The following is a 19,917-nucleotide window of genomic DNA, read 5'->3' as shown; positions in this document are numbered from 1 at the left end:
AGGAGACGCTCGCCTGGCTGGGTGTGGCGAGGTCGCGCGGTTGAGACGTACTCAGCGCGCGCCGACGGCATGGCCCTGGGAGACGGCTTGCTTGGCGAGGCGGGGTCGCGCGTCTGTGACGCACTCAGCGCGCGCCGGCGGCGGCTATGCCGGAGCCCAGCCGGCCGCTCCTGGCGAGGCGGAGTCGCGCGGCTCTGACGCACTCAGAGCGCGCCGGCGGCGGCGGCGCCTGGGGAGAGCTCTCCTGGCCGGCCGGGGCCTGGGGCGGGGGCGGGGGCGGGGGCGGGGGCGGGGTGGGGCGAGCCCACGTGACCCCGGCGCCGGGATGCTCTCGGGGCCACCGAGGCCGGTGACGGAGCCCGGCCCTGGGACGAGCATCGGGACGCGTCGCGAGCGGGACCCGCAGGTAGGCGAGGAGCCGGCCCGGCGGGGGCGGGGGGAGGCCCCGCGAGCGGCCGAGGGCCGGCCCCAGTACGGCCCCGGGCGCCTGCGCGGGGGGGATGGTGGGGGGGGGGGGGCCGGTCCCGGGCTGGGCCGGCGTGGGGACCTCCCGGGTGGGGACACTCCCTCCGCTGACGCAGATCGGCCCCCTCCCTTCACCCCGCGGTCTGAGAGGAAGCCCCGGGGGAAACTGAGGCAGGCGGACGCTGAGAAGGGGTCGGAGCCGGGACGGGGCCAGCCTCTGGCCGTGTCTACACTGCCCCCCCCCCAGCCCTGGGTGAGGCCAGATGGGGGGCAGCCTCTGGCCGTGTCTACACTGCCCCCCCCCCAGCCCTGGGTGAGGCCAGATGGGGGGCAGCCTCTGGCCGTGTCTACACTGCCCCCCCCAGCCCTGGGTGAGGCCAGATGGGGGCCAGCCTCTGGCCGTGTCTACACTGCCCCCCCCCCCCAGCCCTGGGTGAGGCCAGATGGGGGCAGCTTCTGGCCGTGTCTACACTGTCCTCTCCAGCTTGGCCACCGCGTCTACACTGCCCTCCCCAGCCCAGGCGGCAGAGGCAGCCTCCTCGCCCTCCTCCTCACGGCCACCTTCGTGTCTCCTCGGGTCTCTGGAAGCCCTGGAGCGTTTTCCTGGGAGCCGCAGAGGGGGGTGGGGGGCACCTGCTGTGGGTGGTCTCGCTGGGTCCTCACTACAGCCTGGGGAAGGAAGTAGGTGCTTTTATTGTTGACCCATTTTAGAGAGGACTGGTACATCCCCAGGGCCTGGGGTCCTCAGTGCCAGCTGGATGGGGGGCGCGTTTAGCTTAAGAGTGACCCCGTAAGTGGAGCAGAACCAGAAGGACCCAGCTGGGGGGTGAGTGGTGCTCCCAGGGATTCTGAAGTGGAGGCCTTTGGCCTTAAAGAGTCTGGAGGGGTGTTGTCCACGTGGTCACCTCTAAGACATTTCAGGTGGCACCACCACAGACAGAAATGGATAAATGAACAGTTAGACAAATAAATGGATGGGTAGACAGACGGTTAGCTAGATGAATGGACAGATAGATAGATGGCAAGATGGATAGACAGAGACATGAATAGGTACATGGACAGACGGATGGGATGGATGGACAGACAGATGGACAGATAAATGGGTAGATAGAAAGATGGCTGGATAGCCATAGATACATAGGTGGTTAGATGAGGGGGTGGATAAATATCTGGGAAGATGGTTATAGATACCAGTTTGGGGTGAGCCTCTATCGATACCAGTAAGGAATCAACTGTGTGTCTCCCTAACTTCTCGTGGTCTCAGGCCACGTGGTCTGGAAAGCAGGGAGGGAGCTTCGGCCGGGCAGTTAGCGGGAGCAGGAGGAAAACCCAGAAGATCCAAGCTGTCCTGAAGGAGGGTGGGGGAGTCTCAAGAGTTTTTATGCTCTTTTGGTAGAGGTGGGTCATTCTACATTGATCAGAATGGTTAGCATCATTCAATTCCATTGGTTGACGTGATTTGAAGGTGCTCTACATTAAAATGAACATTAGGGAAAATAATGCAAAAGACCCTCACTCAAGTTGCTTAAAGTCTGTTATCTAGGTCTGGTTTGGTTCCTTCACACATCTAGCCAAAAGACTCTCTCTCCATTTCTTTTGTTCCCTTGGGTTTGTCCCAGGTCAAGTAGAACTGGACTTTGGGGAGGGACTGAGAAAACTGATCTCTGGGTCCCCCAAGAAATCCATTAATAATTCTTTTCTCACAGGTAGATAGCTAGACCAGTGGATGGCTGGGTGGGTAGGTAGATGAGTAGATGGCTAGATGGAAGCTATAGTCTAGTCTGTCCTGTCCAGCCCTGTTTGGGGCTGGAAAGGGTATTTCACAATTTCCCTCCACGGCCTTTGTCACCTTGAGGATGTCTCCATCTCTCAGAGAGTCACAGCTGCTTTGGTGTTCCTGCTGTTATTTGTTTAGGGGCTCTAGCACTGGGGGCCCTTGGGCCTTCCCACAGTCTCAGCTGCAGAAAAGCCACATCACCCTGTCAGTGAGCTTTCCCAGCAGGATGCCCTCTCAGCCGCTGAGGCACAGCTGGTGTTCTGGGAGGTTCTAGGAGGTTCTGAGTGTTGCTTTTGCTTCCTATGATTGTGATTTTCCATTTCCAAGGTGGAAAGAACATTGCAGATCAGTGAGTCAAACCCCCTTGGATTGTCTTGAAGTGATGACATTTCCTTGCTTGAATGCTCCCCGGTTTTCTCTCTCAGAGCCCGAGCTGTAACCCCAGCTCTGCCTCCCCAATGTCCTCCATGAATCCTTTAAGCTCTCTGTGCCTCCGTTTCTCCACCTGTGAGCCCCTTGAAATCAAGAATCACTTTCTTTCCTTCTTTGTGTACACGTGTACACACACACACACACACATATCATATGTACCCCCATACCTTTTAGTGCCTCTAGTCAGTGTTTACTGAATTATTGAGGAGCGGCCCTTAAATTCTCTTCCCACTCTAACATACTCTGATCCCAGGTCTTCCCTGCATCCTTGGCCCTTTCTTTGCCTCAGTTACGGTCCCTGCCCCCCACTTCTCCAAGCCCTGGGCCCCTAAAGCAGCCCATGACATCATGGACAGTTTGGATTAAAGGAAGACTTTTACCTTACAGTTTGACAGGGCTTGCTTTCTTCAGAAGTACCAGTCCTTATGATTTGAAGCCATTTCCCTGTCATTCTCTGCGTGTAGAGCCACATCATGTAGTCAGTAGAGAGCCCTCCTCACAGCCAAAAGACCTGGGTTCTACTCCAGCCTTAGACACGTGTGTGTGGCCTTGGCCAAGTACCTTCAGCTCTCGGTGCTCTGGGCTCAGAGCCAGTTGAGAGTGAGGGAGTTTCTAAGACTCCTGGTTGCAGAGAGGTGCTGACCAACCCTGGCAGAGGGGGTGTCCTCACCTGGGACACCTGGAACTGTGGCTGAAATCACAGGTTTAGTGTTCATTTGGGTCCTGACACAGCTTCATTTAGTGCATGACTTGTAAGGATGGAGAAAGCGGACTCTCCGGTGGATTTTTAGTCTATGACTGGAAATCCTTTGGTTGTGCGTGATGGTGTGTTAATGCCAGTCTTCAGAAGGCCAGGAAGAAATTCCCATTTGCCAGGCTAGGTGTGCTGGTGCATGCCTGACATCCCTGGAGTTCTGGGCTTTCAGGCCTCAGTTCAGTTCTCGTGACCCCTGGGAGCCGGACCAGGCTACCTCAGGAGGGGCAGCCCGGCGCAGATCCAGAAAATGGATCAGCGTGGAGATTGGGCCTGTGGGTGAGTCCCCACCCCATCAGCCCTGGGAAGGCAGCCAGCCCCACAAAGAGAAAAGGAAAACTCCAATTGGGTTGATATTTTGTGTCTAACACCCCAGCATGAGCCCGGCAAAAAACAGAATAGAGAGTGTCAGAAAGAATCCACTGCTGGCTCCCACAGGAGGCCCCCTCCCTGGCCGGGCCCCCAGCCAGATTTGAATGCAGCAGAGCTGGCTGATGTCTCACCTGACAGCCCTCACCGTCTGAGGAGCTTCTCTTAAATACAGATGGCAGCGCTCATTTGGGGGGAAAGAGCTTTGTGTCTTTTTTAGAATTCAAATGCTATCTCCACACAGTAAGTGCCTAATTAATGCTCCTTGATTCTCACTTGAAGAGCATGATTGGGACTTTGAACATCCCAGTCCGTGTTTCACATGAACCTGACCTGCCATTTTCTGTTGCAGGAAACTAGTGATTTCTATTTACTTAATGCAGTCACAGATGTTGCTTTAAATGAGGAGAGGCTTTGACCAGAACTTATTTTTGCCACAGGCTTTTTGTTTTGTTTTGTCATGGAATTTTCCTGATTTATTTCCCACAGCCTGGTGTGGTAGGTTTCTCTTTGAGGAGGGAGGGAGTGAAGTCCAGAGACCCTGAGGAAGCCTTACTGTGTATTTAATGGTTGCACCAGAAATGGCATAGGCCTCCATCGTGCTCCCAGAGTCCCCAGTTCTCCGGGTGTCCCTGAACTGAGGGAGTTGGGATTGCCGTCCCGTTGGGCTTTGGGAAGGAGGCATCAGGAGGAGCAGAAACTCAGGATTCTAAGCCTGAAGCTGTTCCATTGAATGTTCAGAGCTAGCACATTGAGGAGCTGGGCTCCCCTTGACTACCGAGTAGACCCTAGGGAGGGCCATGGGCCACCGGCAGTGTCTGTTCCTTCTGCTGCTCTCGAGGTGGGGTCCGACTCTCCTCAGAGGGATCCTAGGGCTAAGGACTGCTGTCGCTCCAGATTTCTCTGACTAGTGAAAGAAACTCAAGAGTTTGGCTTGGGTCCTCGGTTCGCACCACAGGGGCAGCTGCCAGTTTGCTGCCCCCTAGCAGTGTCTTGGGTGGGGGAACTCTGGGTCCAGAGACTCCCTCCACTGAAACCAATCAGCTTAATGTTTCAGAGTGTTAAATGCTGCTTTGAAAAAGCCTTCATTCCGTGTGGGCTTATCTTATGTTTTTAAAATATTGAATGTTTGGCTTCATTGTTTCTGAGCAAATTGAGCGTTTCCTGGAATTTTAGGTCTGAAGGAGACTTGGAAGAACATCTAGTCAGAAGCCCCTTGTTTGAGGCACTGAGGCCCAAGGAGTCTGTGACTTGTCCAAGGTCACACAGCCAGAGGCAGCAGAGGGATTAGAACACAGGTCTTGAGGTGATTGAAATATCCAGCTTCTGATGCGGGCTGGCTTGTTATCAGTGCTGATGATTCTCCACAGTCCCTGAAAATGAGGGATATTCTTTTCAGGAGGAGTGAAAAAGAGCAGGCTTTTCTTTCATTTGGGGGGGTATAAGAAGATTAATGTAATTGCTAATCCATCTGATATGATAAGAGAATTCCATCTGGAAAAGACCAATTAACATTCCACATGGTGATACTATAAACTCTAACCTCCCTGCCTTCTCCAGAAAGCTGTCCCTGGCCTCTCTTTGTGATCTCCTATTTGTCCTGTAGATCTCTTGCTTTATTGTTTGCATGTTGTCTCCCCTATCAGATTATGAGGTCCTTGAAGGCAGGCACTGTTTTTTGCCTCTTTTTTTATTCGTAGCACTTTTAGTAGATGCTTGCCAAATGTTTATTGAATTGATTCAGTCTAAACAGGGGTTTTCACCCTTTGGAGTGTCATGGACCCCTTTGACAGATAGAGCCTTGACCCCTTCCGTGGTCCATGACCCTTCCCATCCCAGAAGAATTCTTTTAAATGTATAAAAAAGAATACATAGGGTTACAAATGAAACCTGTTGTGCTGAAATTCCATTGTCAGAGAGTGTCTGTGGGTGTGGGTGTGAATTAAGAACCCACCCTCCCAGACCCCAGGTTGAGCCTCCCTCACGTAAATCCCACCACACTGATGGCCTGGTCCTAAAGCGATGCCTGAGACTGCTTCAGCTCTGCCCCCAGCTTGACATCAGGTGGCTCCAAAGAGCCCTTGGATTGCTTTCTGTAATAGCACGTGGAGGCCCGGCTAGATCCACTTCTTGTTTGGTTCCCTGGACTGGGTGCCAGGGTCCAGCTAGGGTGCGGGTGCCTTTCTTCTCTTTGGGCAAGACTCAAAACCCAGGGCAGTCTCGTCGTCTTTGAAGAGGGGCCGGCAGAAGGGCTGGGCAGCATGTCTTCTCGTCCCACCTTCTCTTTAAGACCTTGACCTTGCATGACTCTTCTCAAACGTAACTTTCTTTCTCTCCCCAGCTTCGTGTCCAGGTCCCATGATGTCCCAGAACAATGAAAGGCCAGAGAAGAGCTCTGCTCAGCAAAAGAGGCCGCTTGCCAGCCTCCTCAGAGAAGTGGGCAGCCGGCTTTGAGGGCCTTAAGAAGTTCTGCATTCTACACGCCAAACAGGAGACCCGGAGCACCTGGCACAGGTTGTGCCGGTCTCTTCAGCGCCGGAGGAAGGCTCTTTGGCTTCAGAGGAATCGGGCCCGGAAAAGGGGCCTGGCTGCTGCGGCCCGTGTCACACTGGCTGCTCTGCATAGCCACCCAGTCCCTGGCACCGTGAGCCCCCACATCCGGGGGCATCTCATTGGAAGCCTGCCAGCATCCGTTGAGAACTCCGCCCAGGAATGCCAGCCAGAAGAAGAGCTCCGGAAGGCCTCGGCCGGCTTGCCAGTGGGCAGTGTGTTAGGTCAGACCGATGGTTGCAGGCAGAGGACTGACCACCAGGATCCTGCAGGGCTTAGGACAGCCAGTGGGGAGGGCCAGGTGGAGAGCAGCCCCACCGTAGTCACCTTGAGGAACCACAAGGGAAATGGTTGTTACTGGAGCTGCTACCAAGGGCTGGACCCAGACAGAATGGAGCCAGAACAGGCGTCCCTGATTCTAAGAAGGCCCCGGCTCAGTCAGCGGCGGGGCAGGAGGCTGTCCCTGCTTCAGGTGTATAAGAAACTGTCCATGATTAGGTTTCAGTACAGGATCCTGAGCTCCTCAAAGTTTAAACCGAGGAGCAGAACGTGTAAGCTTCGGAGGGGCCCACAGCGCAGCTGGGTGCAGAAGGTCACCAGGGACCATCGGGAGAACCGGCAGGAAGGCTTCGAGGGCGGCACCGGTAGCTCATTCCCTCACTCAGGACCCAACAGCCCCTCTCACCTCCCTCAGGCTCCCTCCCTAGATATGGACTGCAGTGCCCCAGGGCCCACCGCCAAGGGAAAGAACTCACACGCACCCAGTGGCCCTGGGTCAGAGCCTTGCGCAGGGGAGACGCTCCCCAGCCAGGAGAACGGCGATGTCGCACGTGGCTGGGACCCACCACACTTCACCGGACCGACCAGCGAGAGTCTCTCGCCAGAACAACACTCCAGGGACCTTTTCACAGCAGAAACTGAACCAGAAACTATAACGGTGGGGCAGGACGGTCAGGCAGGGGACACTGGGGATGACAAGGTCAGGCTGCCCACGTCTGACCACCCGGAGAAGGCACTGAGTGGTAAGGAGGCCTTGGGGGAGGAGCCAGCATCTACAAAGACTGTGCAGGACGTGGGGAGCCTGGGCCGAATGGAGGCCGAGGCTCCCCGCCCCCGGAACATCTTTAGTGCCAAGTTACTGGACCACCCGTACTGTAAAAGCCCCCTGGAGGCTCCCTCCCAACAGACTGGACTCAAAGGGGGCCGGCAGATGGGAGGGGGGAAGAGCAACCAGAAAGCATCTCCCGTCAAGGACGAAGAGCTGTCCTCCTGCCTCTGTGGTATGTGCGCTGTCCACCCCCACACCAAGGACACGGGGCCCCGGGTAATCAGTAAGAGGGTTCTGAAGGTATTTCCCAGTGGGCACATCTCCCTTCTGTGCCCCCGTGGCCTCTCCCCTCCAATAGCTTCTTGGAAGAGAGACACCAGAGGCTTCTCTGGGCCCAGCCCACTGAGCCTCTGGGGTTCTGGGTGTCGGGGGCAGGAGGGGGCATCCCATGTGCTTGTCTGCCTGGCGAGGACTATGGGAAGGCCTCTTTTAGCTCGGTATGGTTGTCGTGGCACGATGTTGAGGCTTGGACTTGTCCTGGCTTTTTCTCCATGCCTAGCAAGCCTTGTTCCTTCAGTCACATCGTTTGGGAGCATTAGGAGGCAGAGCTGGATCAGTGGGGTAACCACAGGGGTAGACTTGGGGTGAATGGAAGGAATAACTCTAACAGTGGGGTGGGCCTTCCTCGGAGTTCCTAGTGAGTGTTGAGGGAGTCCTTGAAGATTCCCAAAGCTCAGCATGGGAGGTGCTGCAGGAATCACCCCCATTGAACAGAGGCAGCAGGGTGCTCAGCTTCCAGCCCTGGCTCTCGGCCTGGCCTCAGACCTGTTTCTGAGGGAGGTGGGAGCCCCCACTAGGTGACCAAAGATACATGGAAAGGATCTGCGTCTTGCCCCAGCTTCTTTCACAGCCACGGGCAGCCTCTCTTGGCCCCTCCTGAGGGCAGAGGGTCTTTTAGAACGTTTGATGGGCAGTGGGGCCGGGTTGGGAATGACCAGGAGCCCCAGTGCCCCTCCCTGGGGGAGATGATGCCTCCCGATGGCCAGAGGAAGGACTGAGGGTCGGTGTTTTTTAAGGGCTGGCTCGCTCTTTGGGTTTGGTGGATGTTGCTGGTCCCCTCATCCATGCTGGGTCACCCAGTTATTTGCTAACGACCTTGGGAGCTGCCCCTGGCCTTCCACGCTGGAGCAGGCAGAGAGCAGAGGCTCTCCTGTGAGGGCCTGTGGTTGGGAGGCTTCTGCTTCCAGGGCCGTTAGCAAAGGGAAGGCCTGAGCAGCTTCCTTCGGGCATCTGTCCTTAAGGCTTTTAGACCTTGTTCACAGAACCTTAATAAATTCATCCTTTGGCACAAGCCACAAGAAAACGGGACTGTCTTTTCCCAAATGGGCAGCCCATGCTCACCATTAGAAAGTGGGATTCAGTGCACTGGACTTGGGCTTGTTTTTGTTTTCTGTGTCACTGAGGCGGCATCACATAGCAAGAAGAACGGAGGGTTTAGGGACACGGGATCATAGACCTGCTAGGGAAGGGACTTTCAGAGGAGGAAACTGAGGGAGGCCTAGAGCAGTTCAGAGCGGGCCTTGGGCCTGGGCTCTCTGCCTCCGGAGTGCATGGCCTGGCCTCTGCTGGGAGACACCGCAGGACACCTTCCTGTGAGTCCCGGCTGGAGTAGCTGCTGTGGGACAGTCGTGGGCACATAGCCAAGGCCTCTGGGAAGCGCATCACCAGTGTCCCTCCCACCTCGCAGCCCTCTGGTCCTAGAGCATTTCCAGTCTCTGGTTTCTCTTACCCTTCCTGGGCACAGTGCATGGCATTCAGTTCATCTGGACTTGGTTTCCGTGGAGGTTTTTCTTCCACGATCCTTCAGATGATACTGCTTGCCAATGACTTGAAACCATTTTAGACCTTGGTGTGGGAATCATCTCTAGTTGTGAAAACTATAGCAGTCGGGCTGCTGATCCTGGGGAAGCCGCCTTCCTCCCACAAGGGTAGCTGAAAAAGCCAGAGCCTTGAGGGGGGTTCCCCACACATCGGGCACTAGGGATCTGCTGCTCTCTAAGACGAGAGACCAGCTTTAACTCTCGACAGACCTGATCAGAGATCAGAAACCATGATCCGGGATGAGATCGGGGTCATGTCCACGTTGTTTGCTCAGTGTCCTGGAATGTGTCGCTCTCTTTGGGTTTTCAAAGTCTTTCTTGTGTATCTTCAGGATTCCTGGATGAGGTGATGAAGAAATATGGCAGCTTGGTCCCCCTCTGTGAAAAAGACGTTCTTGGAAGACTGAAAGAGGTCTTTAATGAAGACTTTTCCAATAGGTTTGTAGAGGGGGATCACTCAGCTGGCATCCCTGTTTGTGTGCCTGAGTCATGCTTCTCCATGGAGCAAGACAAGGGACGGCTAGCTCTCCTCTCTCACTCTTTCCTCCTACATCCCGCTCTGTTTCAGAAAGCCATTTATCAATCGGGAAATTACAAACTACCGGGCCAGGCACCCCAAATCTTCCTCCTGCAACTTCCGGGTGTTCTACAACAGGCACATGCTGGACATGGACGACCTGGCGACACTAGATGGTCAGAACTGGCTGAATGACCAGGTTAGAAAGATGGCATTTCTGGGGTGGAGACGGATGTTGGGCATGAGGACCAAAGAGCTGCCCCGACAGTGATGGAGGACTTCTGGGTGGCTCCAGACCTGGTCCTCAGGTGGGAGCCAGAAGAGGCTATCTAGTAGAGTCCCCTACCTCAGGTGGGGAGGCAGACCGGCCTGGACTCTAGAACTGCAGATGTTTACCCCAGACCATTGGGGAGGCACCTGTGGACCCCACTTTATTGGAGTCTTTTGTAGATTGGAAGCCCTATAACGTGCCATGCTAGGGGGCTTCTTCAGCAGGTTAAGTGCCTGTGTCTCTGGGCCGGGCTCGGACACAGGTGGCCCTGGGACTTCGGGACGGAGCCTCTGTTTCCTCCCCTATAAGATGGAGGTAGAACTCAGGTGGTGTTTGTGAGAAAGAGGCTTTGCACAAGCCCTCTCTGTCAACGTGAGCTGTTAGTGATAACTGTCTTCTCTTCTGGTCTAAGTTATTCTTCAGAAAGGAGAACCAGTTGTAAGTCCCACAGCTCAACAGGAGTTCTGGATCTGCTGGGTTTGGTCATGTTGAAAATTGGTTTGGTTTTTCAGGTAATCAATATGTATGGTGAGCTGATAATGGACGCTGTTCCAGACAAGGTAAGTGAAGCCCTTAGCAGAGGAGGGCCCGCCCCTACCCCACCCCTTGTGCATCTCTGTGAGGGGCTGATGGGTCGAGGCAGCGTCCCTGAGGCTTGCATGGATATAGTAGAGGGAGGGACTCATGGTGCCAGTACCCCCCGGGAGAGGCAGGAGAAAAGGATCTTCAAGGGAAGCCGATAACTCCAGCTGTGGTTGGGCTCTGAGCAGCTGCTGTTTAGAACAGGGAGCCTGGAGTCCCTGTGGCATAGGAAGGAGATGACCCAGGGCAGGGTCCAGGGCTGAGCCCACATCGGGAAGCCAGGCAGGTGGCACAGTGGGTAGAGTGTGTCCTCAGACTCACCAGCCATGTGGCCCTGGTTAAGTCGCTTCCCCCGATTTGCCTCCGCTTCCTCATGTGTCAAATGAGCTGGAGAAGGAAATGGCCGAGCGCTCCAGTGCCTCTGCCAAGAAAACCCCAAGTGGGGTCAGGAAGAGTCAGACGGAAACAACTCAACAAGAACACATTCCCCCCGAGTGGGAGGAAGGGCCAGAGGGGACGGCATGTGCTCTTCAGAGTCATGAGGACATGGAGCATCAGTGCCCTGGGGTGCAAGGGATGGACAGAGGTCCTCTGGAGCGTGCTGGGTCTGTGGGAGAAAGCGCCTGGCAATGCTTGTCCTTCCAACTCTGAGCACGCCGATGGCGGGCATTTCCTGCTTCATGTGGCTGCTTGCTTGTGCTCTCTCCTAGGTTCACTTCTTCAACAGCTTTTTCCACAGACAGCTGGTAACCAAAGGATACAATGGAGTCAAAAGATGGACTAAAAAGGTAGGCTGGGCCTCAGGTCCAGGTCAGGGACACTCAGGGGTGGCGGCTCGGTCTGAACCGATACCAGATGCCTTTTGGCCTCTCGAGCTCGTTGCTGCTGCTCATCTCATCTCCTCATAGGCCTGAGTCAGTGCAGAGGCAGGGCCCGGCGACACCAGGCAGGGCAGCGGGGTGGCTTCGCTGCCCATTCCCTGGAATGTTGACAGACTTATTAGAGTGATTCAGATGCCAGCGTTGAATGTTGTTTGGGGGAAGACCAGGGACATCGGGGCCTTCCAGAGCATTCACAGGGTGGGTTGGAGCAAGTTGGAAGAGATGGAGAGGGTTGGCAGTGCAGTTGGACCTGGGGGTCAATAAACACCGACTGTGCACTGGGCCCTGTGCTAAGGGCTGGGCATACAGGGAAAAGCCAAAGACACTTTGCTGCCAGGGAGCTCCTGGTTAATGGGGAAGGTGACATGCAAATAACCATGTGCAGACAAGACATGTGACAGCCTTGCAGGGACGGCAGCAGCAGTGAGGGGGGCTGGGAAAGGCTTCTTGTGGAAGGTGGGGTGTTAGATGAGAGCTGAAGGAAGCAGAAGGGGGAGATGAGGAGGGAGAGCACTCAGGGCCTGGGGGGCAGCCAGGGAAGGTGCCCAGCACGGAGAGATGGACCAGGAGACGGAGCAGACTTGGCCAGGGGCCAGATCATGAAGGGCTTTAAAAACCACCTGGAGGATTTTTGTGTTTGATCCTGGAGCTGAGTGAGTAGTGGTGCAGCATAGTCAGACCCAGGCTTTAGGAGGGTCATTGTGGCAGCTGAGAGCAGATGGGATGGGAGTGAGGAGAGACCGAGGCAGGCAGACCCCGCCCCCCCCCCCCCAGCAGCTACTGCAGTTGTTCAGGTGGGGGGGGGGGCACGTTGCAGAGACAACGTGAAGGCAAAGTGGGCCAGTGCTCTCTCTCCAAGAGTCAGGGCTGGGTCAGTAGAGGTGATAATGGAAACCTTGAGCATTGGGATCACCAGACAAAATAGTAGAGTGGGGAAGAGGGCCCAGGACAGTGCCTGGGGGTTGCCCACAGTGAGTGGGCGCTGCCCAGATGAAGCAAAGGAGCCCGAGGAGTGGTCGGATGGCGGGCAGGGGCAGGGGCAGGAGAGAGCTCTCACAGGGCTCAGGAAGGTCATCGTGGGATGCAAACCCAACGACAGCCTTTCCAGGCAGTGCCTTAGACTGTCGGTCCTCTTGACGACAGTCTGGTCAAAAGAGAGGTTAACAGAAGCAAAGAAGGCTTAGGAAATGCCGTCCCTAGCAGAGCATGCGCCCAGCAAAACGTCCTCTAACCACCCACAGGACAGCAGCCTCGGCCATCTCCACTGGGGCTAAGGGGCGCAGGGAGGATTCCTTTCAGGACTTCTAAAGGCCTGAGAGTTCATCCCCTCAGGCCCTCTGTCTGGCAGACAGGATGCCCACACCCTCCCCAGAGCATCAGTCCGTGGTCCCGTTCTCCTGACAATGGCACCTTCCTCTGCCATGTGAGGGAGTCTTGGGGGGGAGTGGGGCAAAGCAGCTTCTTGGCATGGGGGTGCGCTGCAGAGATGCAGCCTCTGTGCCGTCAGGTACTTTGTGCTTTTGCATCTATGTGTAGGGTGGGGTGTGTGTATCTGTGCATGTATGTGTGCGTGTGACTTCAGTGTAGTTGTGTTATAAAAAATGTCCTTAGTCTGACTGAGTCACGTGGTGATGACTATTTTTTCTTTTCTGGCCCAGGTGGACTTGTTCAAAAAGAGCCTTCTCTTGATCCCCATTCACCTGGAGGTCCATTGGTCTCTCATTACTGTGACCCTGTCAAATCGCATTATTTCCTTCTACGACTCCCAAGGCATTCATTTTAAGTTTTGTGTGGAGGTGAGTGCGGCCACTCGTCCTGATGTCTGTTTTCTGGTGGACTCCGTGCCCTCAGGGAACTCATGGCAGCATCCGAGACTTGCAGCTGTCTGAGGAACATTGGCATTTATGCAGGAAGCTCCCTGCATTGAGTGTCCCCCCCCCCCCCCCCCCAGCCTTTCGTGTCCCAAGTGGTGCCACTGAGGAAATCTTTAGACCATCTTAGCAAAACCTTTGGGTTTCGTGAGTGGTGCCGTCATTCCGGGCTTTGTGGCTTTCTCCGGCCTCTTTTGAGGAGTCCTTGGGAGGCAGTTAGTTGGGGAGGTTCCTGCCTCCTTTTGCTCAGACCCAAGCGCCGGCTGAGCATGACAGCGTGTGTTCGGCCTCTGCTTCGAGAAAGCCAAGCCTTGAGGGCAGTGGGAGGGGGCAGACGGGATGTCATTGAGCTACATGAGGCAGAAGGGCCTGGCCGAGCTGCTCTGGTGGAGAGCTGGTGCCCCTGTGCACTTGCAGATAGGTGTGTCCTAAGGTGATTGCCCCAGGCAGGCGCCTGGTCTCACCCTGCCGTGACCTGGGAAAGGCCAGACTGCCTGACCACTGTCCTGTCCTCACATTCTGTGGTGGTCACTCAGTGTCTGCCACCCCTCTTGTGTCTTCAGTAGTGAGGTCAGCCGGCCCTGGAAGCCAGAGTTTGGGGAGGGGGGCGGGTTTGGGAGCCTGTTTTTGTCTTTTAGATTTGACCATTTTTTCTGTCCTTTCCCTCACTCCATTAGGACAGATGACTAAGTGCTGACAATAGTGAGGCTGTTTTAATGTCCCAATTCCAGTCCTTTGGCCATTTTTCTGAATCACCTGCAAGCTTCCTTAGTTCATTTGTGAGCTCCCGAGGCCAGGCACCGCTGTCCATGCTGAGGTGGACTGAGTGTCATGGGCAAGGGAGAGCCATGTCTTTCCCAGACCCACGGAAGCCACCCTCTTGAGCTGCTCAGCCAACGGTGTGTGTCTTGATTTCTTTTTCATCAGAATATAAGAAAGTACTTGCTGACAGAAGCAAGAGAAAAAAATCGGCCCGAGTTTCTTCAGGGCTGGCAGACGGCTGTTACGAAGGTGAGTGGGGGGTGCAGTCAGCCCCAGGGAAGAGACCATAGGCCCTGGAAGCTGGAGGAGGACCCACCCCCTGTCCCGGCCCCTAGACTCAGGAGCATGCTGACCTGCTCTCGGCCTCTTCCACCCCATGGCTCCCTCTTCCTGACATTCTGGATCGCCCCAGAGCCTCTGGTTTGGGAGTCCTCTGCGCGTTGGGGATGGTGACTGGGCCTTTTGCCCTCTGGGTCCTCCCCCACCCCAGAAATCTTATTCCCGCAACTGGCTGGGATTGCAGTGGGGGGAGGGGGCCTTGGAGCCAGGAACCTGCACCAAAAACCAAAATTGCAGCACGATTCCCACCCACCACGATGAGCCCATTTGTCAGTTAGTTTTGTGACAGAATCATGGAAGTGACTTGAAGTGTTTTGGGGTGTGTCGCATTGAGGAGAGAGGCCCAAGCCACTCTCCAGAGATGGGGTCAGAATCTTGTCTGTGCCTCCTGGGGACCTGTCCCTGTTTTGGGGTGTCTTAAAATAGGGAAGCACCCAAGCATTGGGGAAGAGTGGGACATGGCTGCTCTTCCAGTGGAATTGGCCCCCAGTCCCTCCTGCCTGAGTCAGGAAGGCACCTTTGGCCCTTGGCTGGGAATGTGGGAAGCCCTCTGCCTTGGTGGGGGAGGTGGAGCTCAGGGCAGGGAAAGAAGGGATCAGACCTTACTGTGCACCCAAGGCCCCCCACCCACTAGCACAGATAAACCTACATGGGAAATACAGCTGGGCATTCCCAGGAGGGCAGAATAGCTTCTTAATTTCAGGTTTATTGTTGCTCATAAGCTTTATCTGCAAAAAGAAGCGGCAAGTGTTCTTTTTAAAGTTGGGGGAGGGGCGGTTCCTGTCAGTTCTGACTTAAGTTCACAGCAGCCAAAGCTCTCCTGGGCCCGGCTCACTGTGGGGGAGGGGACTCAGCAGACCCTGGGGAGTGAGAAGGGTCAGGCCGGGACTTGGTGCAGGAGAGAGAGGGGCTTCCCAGCGGTGACTCCTCAGCTCAGATGAGCTGACGGCAGGATGGTCACGGCCCCAGAACAGGGGACTTGCTGGAGGGTGACTCTGCTTGAGCACCGCCGGCTGCGGGGGTGGTTTGGTGGGCATGGACGCTTGGACTCCTCCTTTACCAGGTGTCTGCGACTCCTCCCAGAAGCCCCAGCCTCGCTGAGGATCAGTAGGCGGGCAGCATGTGGGCCCCCACCTGCAATGGGGAGGAGCTGGCTGTGAAGGGCGGCTGGGAGGCTTCTTCTGCTTCAATCACCCTCTTTCTTTCTTCTCCCTTGCCAGTGCATTCCACAACAGAAAAACGACAGTGACTGTGGGGTGTTTGTGCTCCAGGTAAGCGGCCTCTCCTGGAAAGCGCCAAGGCCCCCTGCTGGGACATGCGGGTGTTGTCCCTCAGTTTGCAGAGAATGGGCCCAAATTGTCCCATTGTTTCAGGTCAGCCAGGCTTCTCGGCCTTTGGCAGCTCGGCCTTGTGGGCGAGAGCCACCGAGGACACAGCCTTGGGCCCCCCCCCCCCCCCCCCCATGGTGCCGCTGAAGCCATAGACAGCTGTGTAGACGCTCTGACCAGCAGAGGGATTGGGTGTCCTAGGGAGGGCGGTGAACTCACTCTGCATTTGTGGGACTGACTTTTCCAGTACTGCAAGTGCCTGGCCTTTGAGCGACCCTTCCAGTTCTCCCAAGAAGACATGCCACGCGTGCGGAGAAGGATTTACAAGGAGCTGTGCGAGCGCCGCCTCTTGGACTGAAGGGGCAGCCGCAAGGACCGCCGGCCCTGCTGGAGGAGGCGTTCCCAGGTGTCTCAGACCGGTGGTGGCATCTGCCGCTGGGCTTACCTCAACTTGGTTTTCTCCTTGACCTGTTTCTTCAACTACCATGTAATGTTTCTTAATGTCCAGTTTTGTTCCTTTCTAATTTTGTGGATTTCTTTCTTGTATTTAATATTTATTATACAAGCGCATGCACATAGACCAAGCATGCAGTACATAATATTAAAAAACAAAAACAAAAACCAATGTGTAGATTGGGTACACCCGTTCCAAGTAGCTAGCAGGAAATGAACCCAGACTTTCTGGGTAGGCTCAGAACCTAAAAGCTGCAGGATCTGCTTTCATGTTCAGGCCAATTGCAACCATTCTGTTCCCCGGGGTCCTAGAGAATGAGCAGGACTGGTCCTGACACATCCCCTCCCTGGGGAAGGGTGGGATGGAAGCCCTAGGAGGGAGCGAGGGAGCTCAGGCCTCCTCAGCATAGCTGAGAGCTCCGGTCAAACCGAGCCAGGTGCGGGCAACACGTTGGGGGGTTTGGATGTTGCTGTACGTGCCTTCGTCCCCGTTGTGATCAAAGCGAGGATTCAGATGCTAAGATGGAGATGGTGCCCAGAGAGGGCGAGGGGACAAGGAAAGCGAGAGACGGTTTAAACCGAGCAGAATCGGCGTCAGACACCTTTGTTGGGCAGGAGTTTCCCGTGGCAGCTGAACTCTCATTTTTTTCTCTGTCCCTTTTTTGGTGTCACATTTTTGTGTTTGAAAAGCAGAATGGTCATCGATGACCCCAGTCAGGTGAGAATTCTGGGCCAATTAGAGTCTCTCCGAGTTTGCCTTACGCTGCCTGGCACGGAGACAGCAAATGAAGCATCCTGATGCTCGGCGGTGCTTCAGCGTAAAAGCGTCCTTGCTGTTTTTGTGAGTGTCTAGTAATTGAACTGCAGGATTTTTGCTTTTCATACTTGAACTCTGGGATGACCCGGAGAGCACCTGGCCAGAGGAGAGCTGGGGGTATGGGGGGGTAGAGTCCTTCATTCGGGGTCTCCTGTTTGGTTTTGTGCACTATTCAGATGTGCCAAGGTGGGCTGGCCCTCCTAGGTGGGCAGCTCCATTTCTCAAGGCTTTCCCATTCATTCTGCCCTGCCTTGTTTGTTAGGGGATCCCCTCCCTCCCCTGTGCCCCGCCCTGCTCTGATGCCCCCTCACCTCAGAATTCTTGGGGATGTCAAGGACAAAGAGAAAGGAGGGGGAGAAAAGCAGATCCTGCATCTTTAATCTGGCTTTTTGTAACATGTGTCTTTACATGAAAAGGGAAAATAACTCAATGCATGTTAAACCTATTGAGTTGTCTGTCGTCTGTTTGAAAGGTTAAAAAAATACCTGTGTGTACATAGATACCCAGAAGCTTGTACAGAAAAGTGCTAAGTCAATTCCAGATGATACTTGAATTTATACCCACGTGTGTGTTGGGTGTTGAAAATGAACAAAATGATGTAGTTTAACATCTCCATGGGGTGCACCTGCAGGGGGCTGCCAGCCATGGAGGGGGTTGGGGGAGCATTGTCTCCCCAGTGATTGATGCTAAAACCATTCCACCCCCAACCGGGTCTTGTCCCTGCAGAGTTCCCACACCAGCAGTGGGGGGTGTGGGCCAGGAAGAGAGGGCCTCGTGGGTGCTGCAGGGCTGGGAGGAGGGGGAGGTCAGCACCAGGAAATGAATGACATTTTATCAATCCATGTAACCACTTGTGTTGCGTTAACCTTGGTTCGCCTTCCCCAGCCTCCCCTATGTGTGTACCCCTCACCCCATATTCACTATAGCTTTTTAGGACTCACACAGTGTTTCTGTGTGAGAGGTTTCGTTCTCGTACCCAAGCCTCTTTGTTGGCTAAACCAAAGCATGACCACTGGACAGTCCAGAAGGCCTTTTTAAACCTCAAGGCCCTCCAGAAGCCTCCTCCACAGCTCCAGCCTTGAGAAGGGCTACACAAAGGGCCATTCTGACGTGATGGGAGCTGGTGCCAGGCTGTTCCTGGCCCCTTATGTGAGAAGTGCCTGACACTGTCCACAAGGTGTGCGTCTAGGGAAGACAAACTTGAGGACTCGAATGACGATGGAATCTACCGGGACAGATTGCTTTTTCCCATTGACTGACTGGCACACGTGCCACCAAAGCTTTCAGATTCTGGTGTCGAGAGCAAGGACGTTTGGGCCGAGTGTTAGATACTAACTGGCTGTCGAGGAGGTCTCGGCTCACGTGGTATTGAGGCCTGACTGTCACTTTCTCGTTGGCTTCCCTGTGGGCGTATTGACTCACTAGGTCGATGGCCTAGCTTAGAGCAATGTCCTTGGTCCCTCCCAGCAAGAACGTTCTGAAATAGAGCCCCAGCTCTCGAGGGCGTACTAGCTGTCGGATCACCGCAGACTGGCCTCGAAATGCCTGCTGATGCGCCCTAGGTTGGGGCAGTGTTAGTGCAGGCCCTACTGAGACAGCAGACGGCACCGACCTCTGCCTCGCTGACTGAATGCACTGTGTTGTTCTTTTCCAGTTTGCCTTCTGACAAGTCTGCAGGAAAGAAGGTGAAACTCAGCCAATCCTAGTTCAGTGTTTTGCTCATATAAACTCTGTAGAACCAACTTGTTTAACCCCGTGGAGAGGGTACGTCGGTGAAGAGAATCCCCAAAACATTTTTCTGTTGACTTTGTTCTGTTTCTTCTCCTTATTTTCAGTAGGAGAAAGTCACCGCATTAGAGCCAAGATGACAGAAGCCATAGGTGGGGACCTGATTCAGGGGAGCAGACACTTAGCTTGCTCTCTGTTGCTAGGCTAGAGTAGAAAGCTTGGCTGCCCTTTCTTTCAGAATCGGGGCTCGGGCCTTTCCCGGATTGGAGGAGAATGGCACCTGTCCTCCAGCTGGACAGTTGTACAGGGGAGGGGACAAAGTGCTGTTTCATTATGAGAATCTTAAAGCAGGGTGGGTGGTGCTGCCCCCCGGGGGAAAAATAATTGGGAATTGGATAAGGAAGAGGCAAAGGCGGCCCTCGGGGAGGGAGCTGCTTCCCAGAGACTGGAAAATTGGAGATGTCCATTTGCTGGCACTTGGTCTTCAGAGAAAAGGATATTTACCCAGTGAATCAGACAAAACTATACATATTGTAGATAAAGGCCAGAATGATGTAAAATTCCAATATCAAACATGTAGTAAAAAGTGAAATGTTGGGGGAGGGGACTTAGTAAAATATTTTTTGAAAAATAAACTAATGACTTTATAAATATGTGTCCTTTTGTGTTGAATAGCAGTAATTGATTGTGCAGGGAGAACTCTTCAATAGCCAATTAATAAAAGAGTCGCTAATGAACAGCAGTCTGTAAACATAAGTGAACCCCAGCAGTTTTAGCCATATGAACTCCTAGCAGAGTAATCTTGGGTTCTTGGAATGACTTCAGAAAATCTGTCCGGTCATAAACTAGCTGAAAACCAGATAACCCATAATGGAATCAGATGTGGAACAAGCCAGAAGTCCCGGTGGAAACCTCCCTGGATGTGTTAAATAGTCCTACCTCAGAGCTTTGGAGAAACACAAAACCAGGGGGCTAGAGGCAGGAGACTGCCTCCCCTGTAAAACCAGGGAGCTTGTTGGTTTAAGGTGATTGCATGGGGGCAGCTAGGTGGCGCAGTGGATAGAGCACTGGCCCTGGACTCAGGAGGACCTGA

At 54.6% G+C, this 19,917-nt stretch overlaps 1 protein-coding gene across 2 annotated transcripts; it reads left to right on the top strand.

The window, feature by feature from the left end:
• The first annotated feature begins 280 nt into the window (after nucleotides 1-280).
• On the top strand, nucleotides 281-19,459 carry SENP5 (SUMO specific peptidase 5). 2 transcript variants are annotated; one of them, XM_043994789.1, is made up of 10 exons: nucleotides 281-406; nucleotides 6,139-7,369; nucleotides 9,608-9,713; nucleotides 9,844-9,991; nucleotides 10,576-10,623; nucleotides 11,356-11,433; nucleotides 13,185-13,322; nucleotides 14,325-14,408; nucleotides 15,719-15,769; nucleotides 16,074-19,459. In XM_043994789.1, the coding sequence occupies exons 2-10, from the start codon at nucleotides 6,172-6,174 to the stop codon at nucleotides 16,182-16,184; spliced, it is 1,962 nt and encodes a 653-aa protein (XP_043850724.1). In that variant the 5' UTR covers nucleotides 281-406; nucleotides 6,139-6,171; the 3' UTR covers nucleotides 16,185-19,459. The 2 variants fall into 2 exon arrangements, with proteins under 2 accessions (XP_043850724.1, XP_043850723.1); XM_043994788.1 differs by having other exon boundaries at nucleotides 6,139-7,627.
• The last annotated feature ends 458 nt before the right edge of the window (nucleotides 19,460-19,917 follow it).

This window comes from Dromiciops gliroides, chromosome 3, assembly GCF_019393635.1.
Source record: "Dromiciops gliroides isolate mDroGli1 chromosome 3, mDroGli1.pri, whole genome shotgun sequence".
Taxonomy (NCBI): Eukaryota; Metazoa; Chordata; class Mammalia; order Microbiotheria; family Microbiotheriidae; genus Dromiciops; species Dromiciops gliroides.
This window is presented reverse-complemented; position numbering and strand designations above follow the sequence as displayed.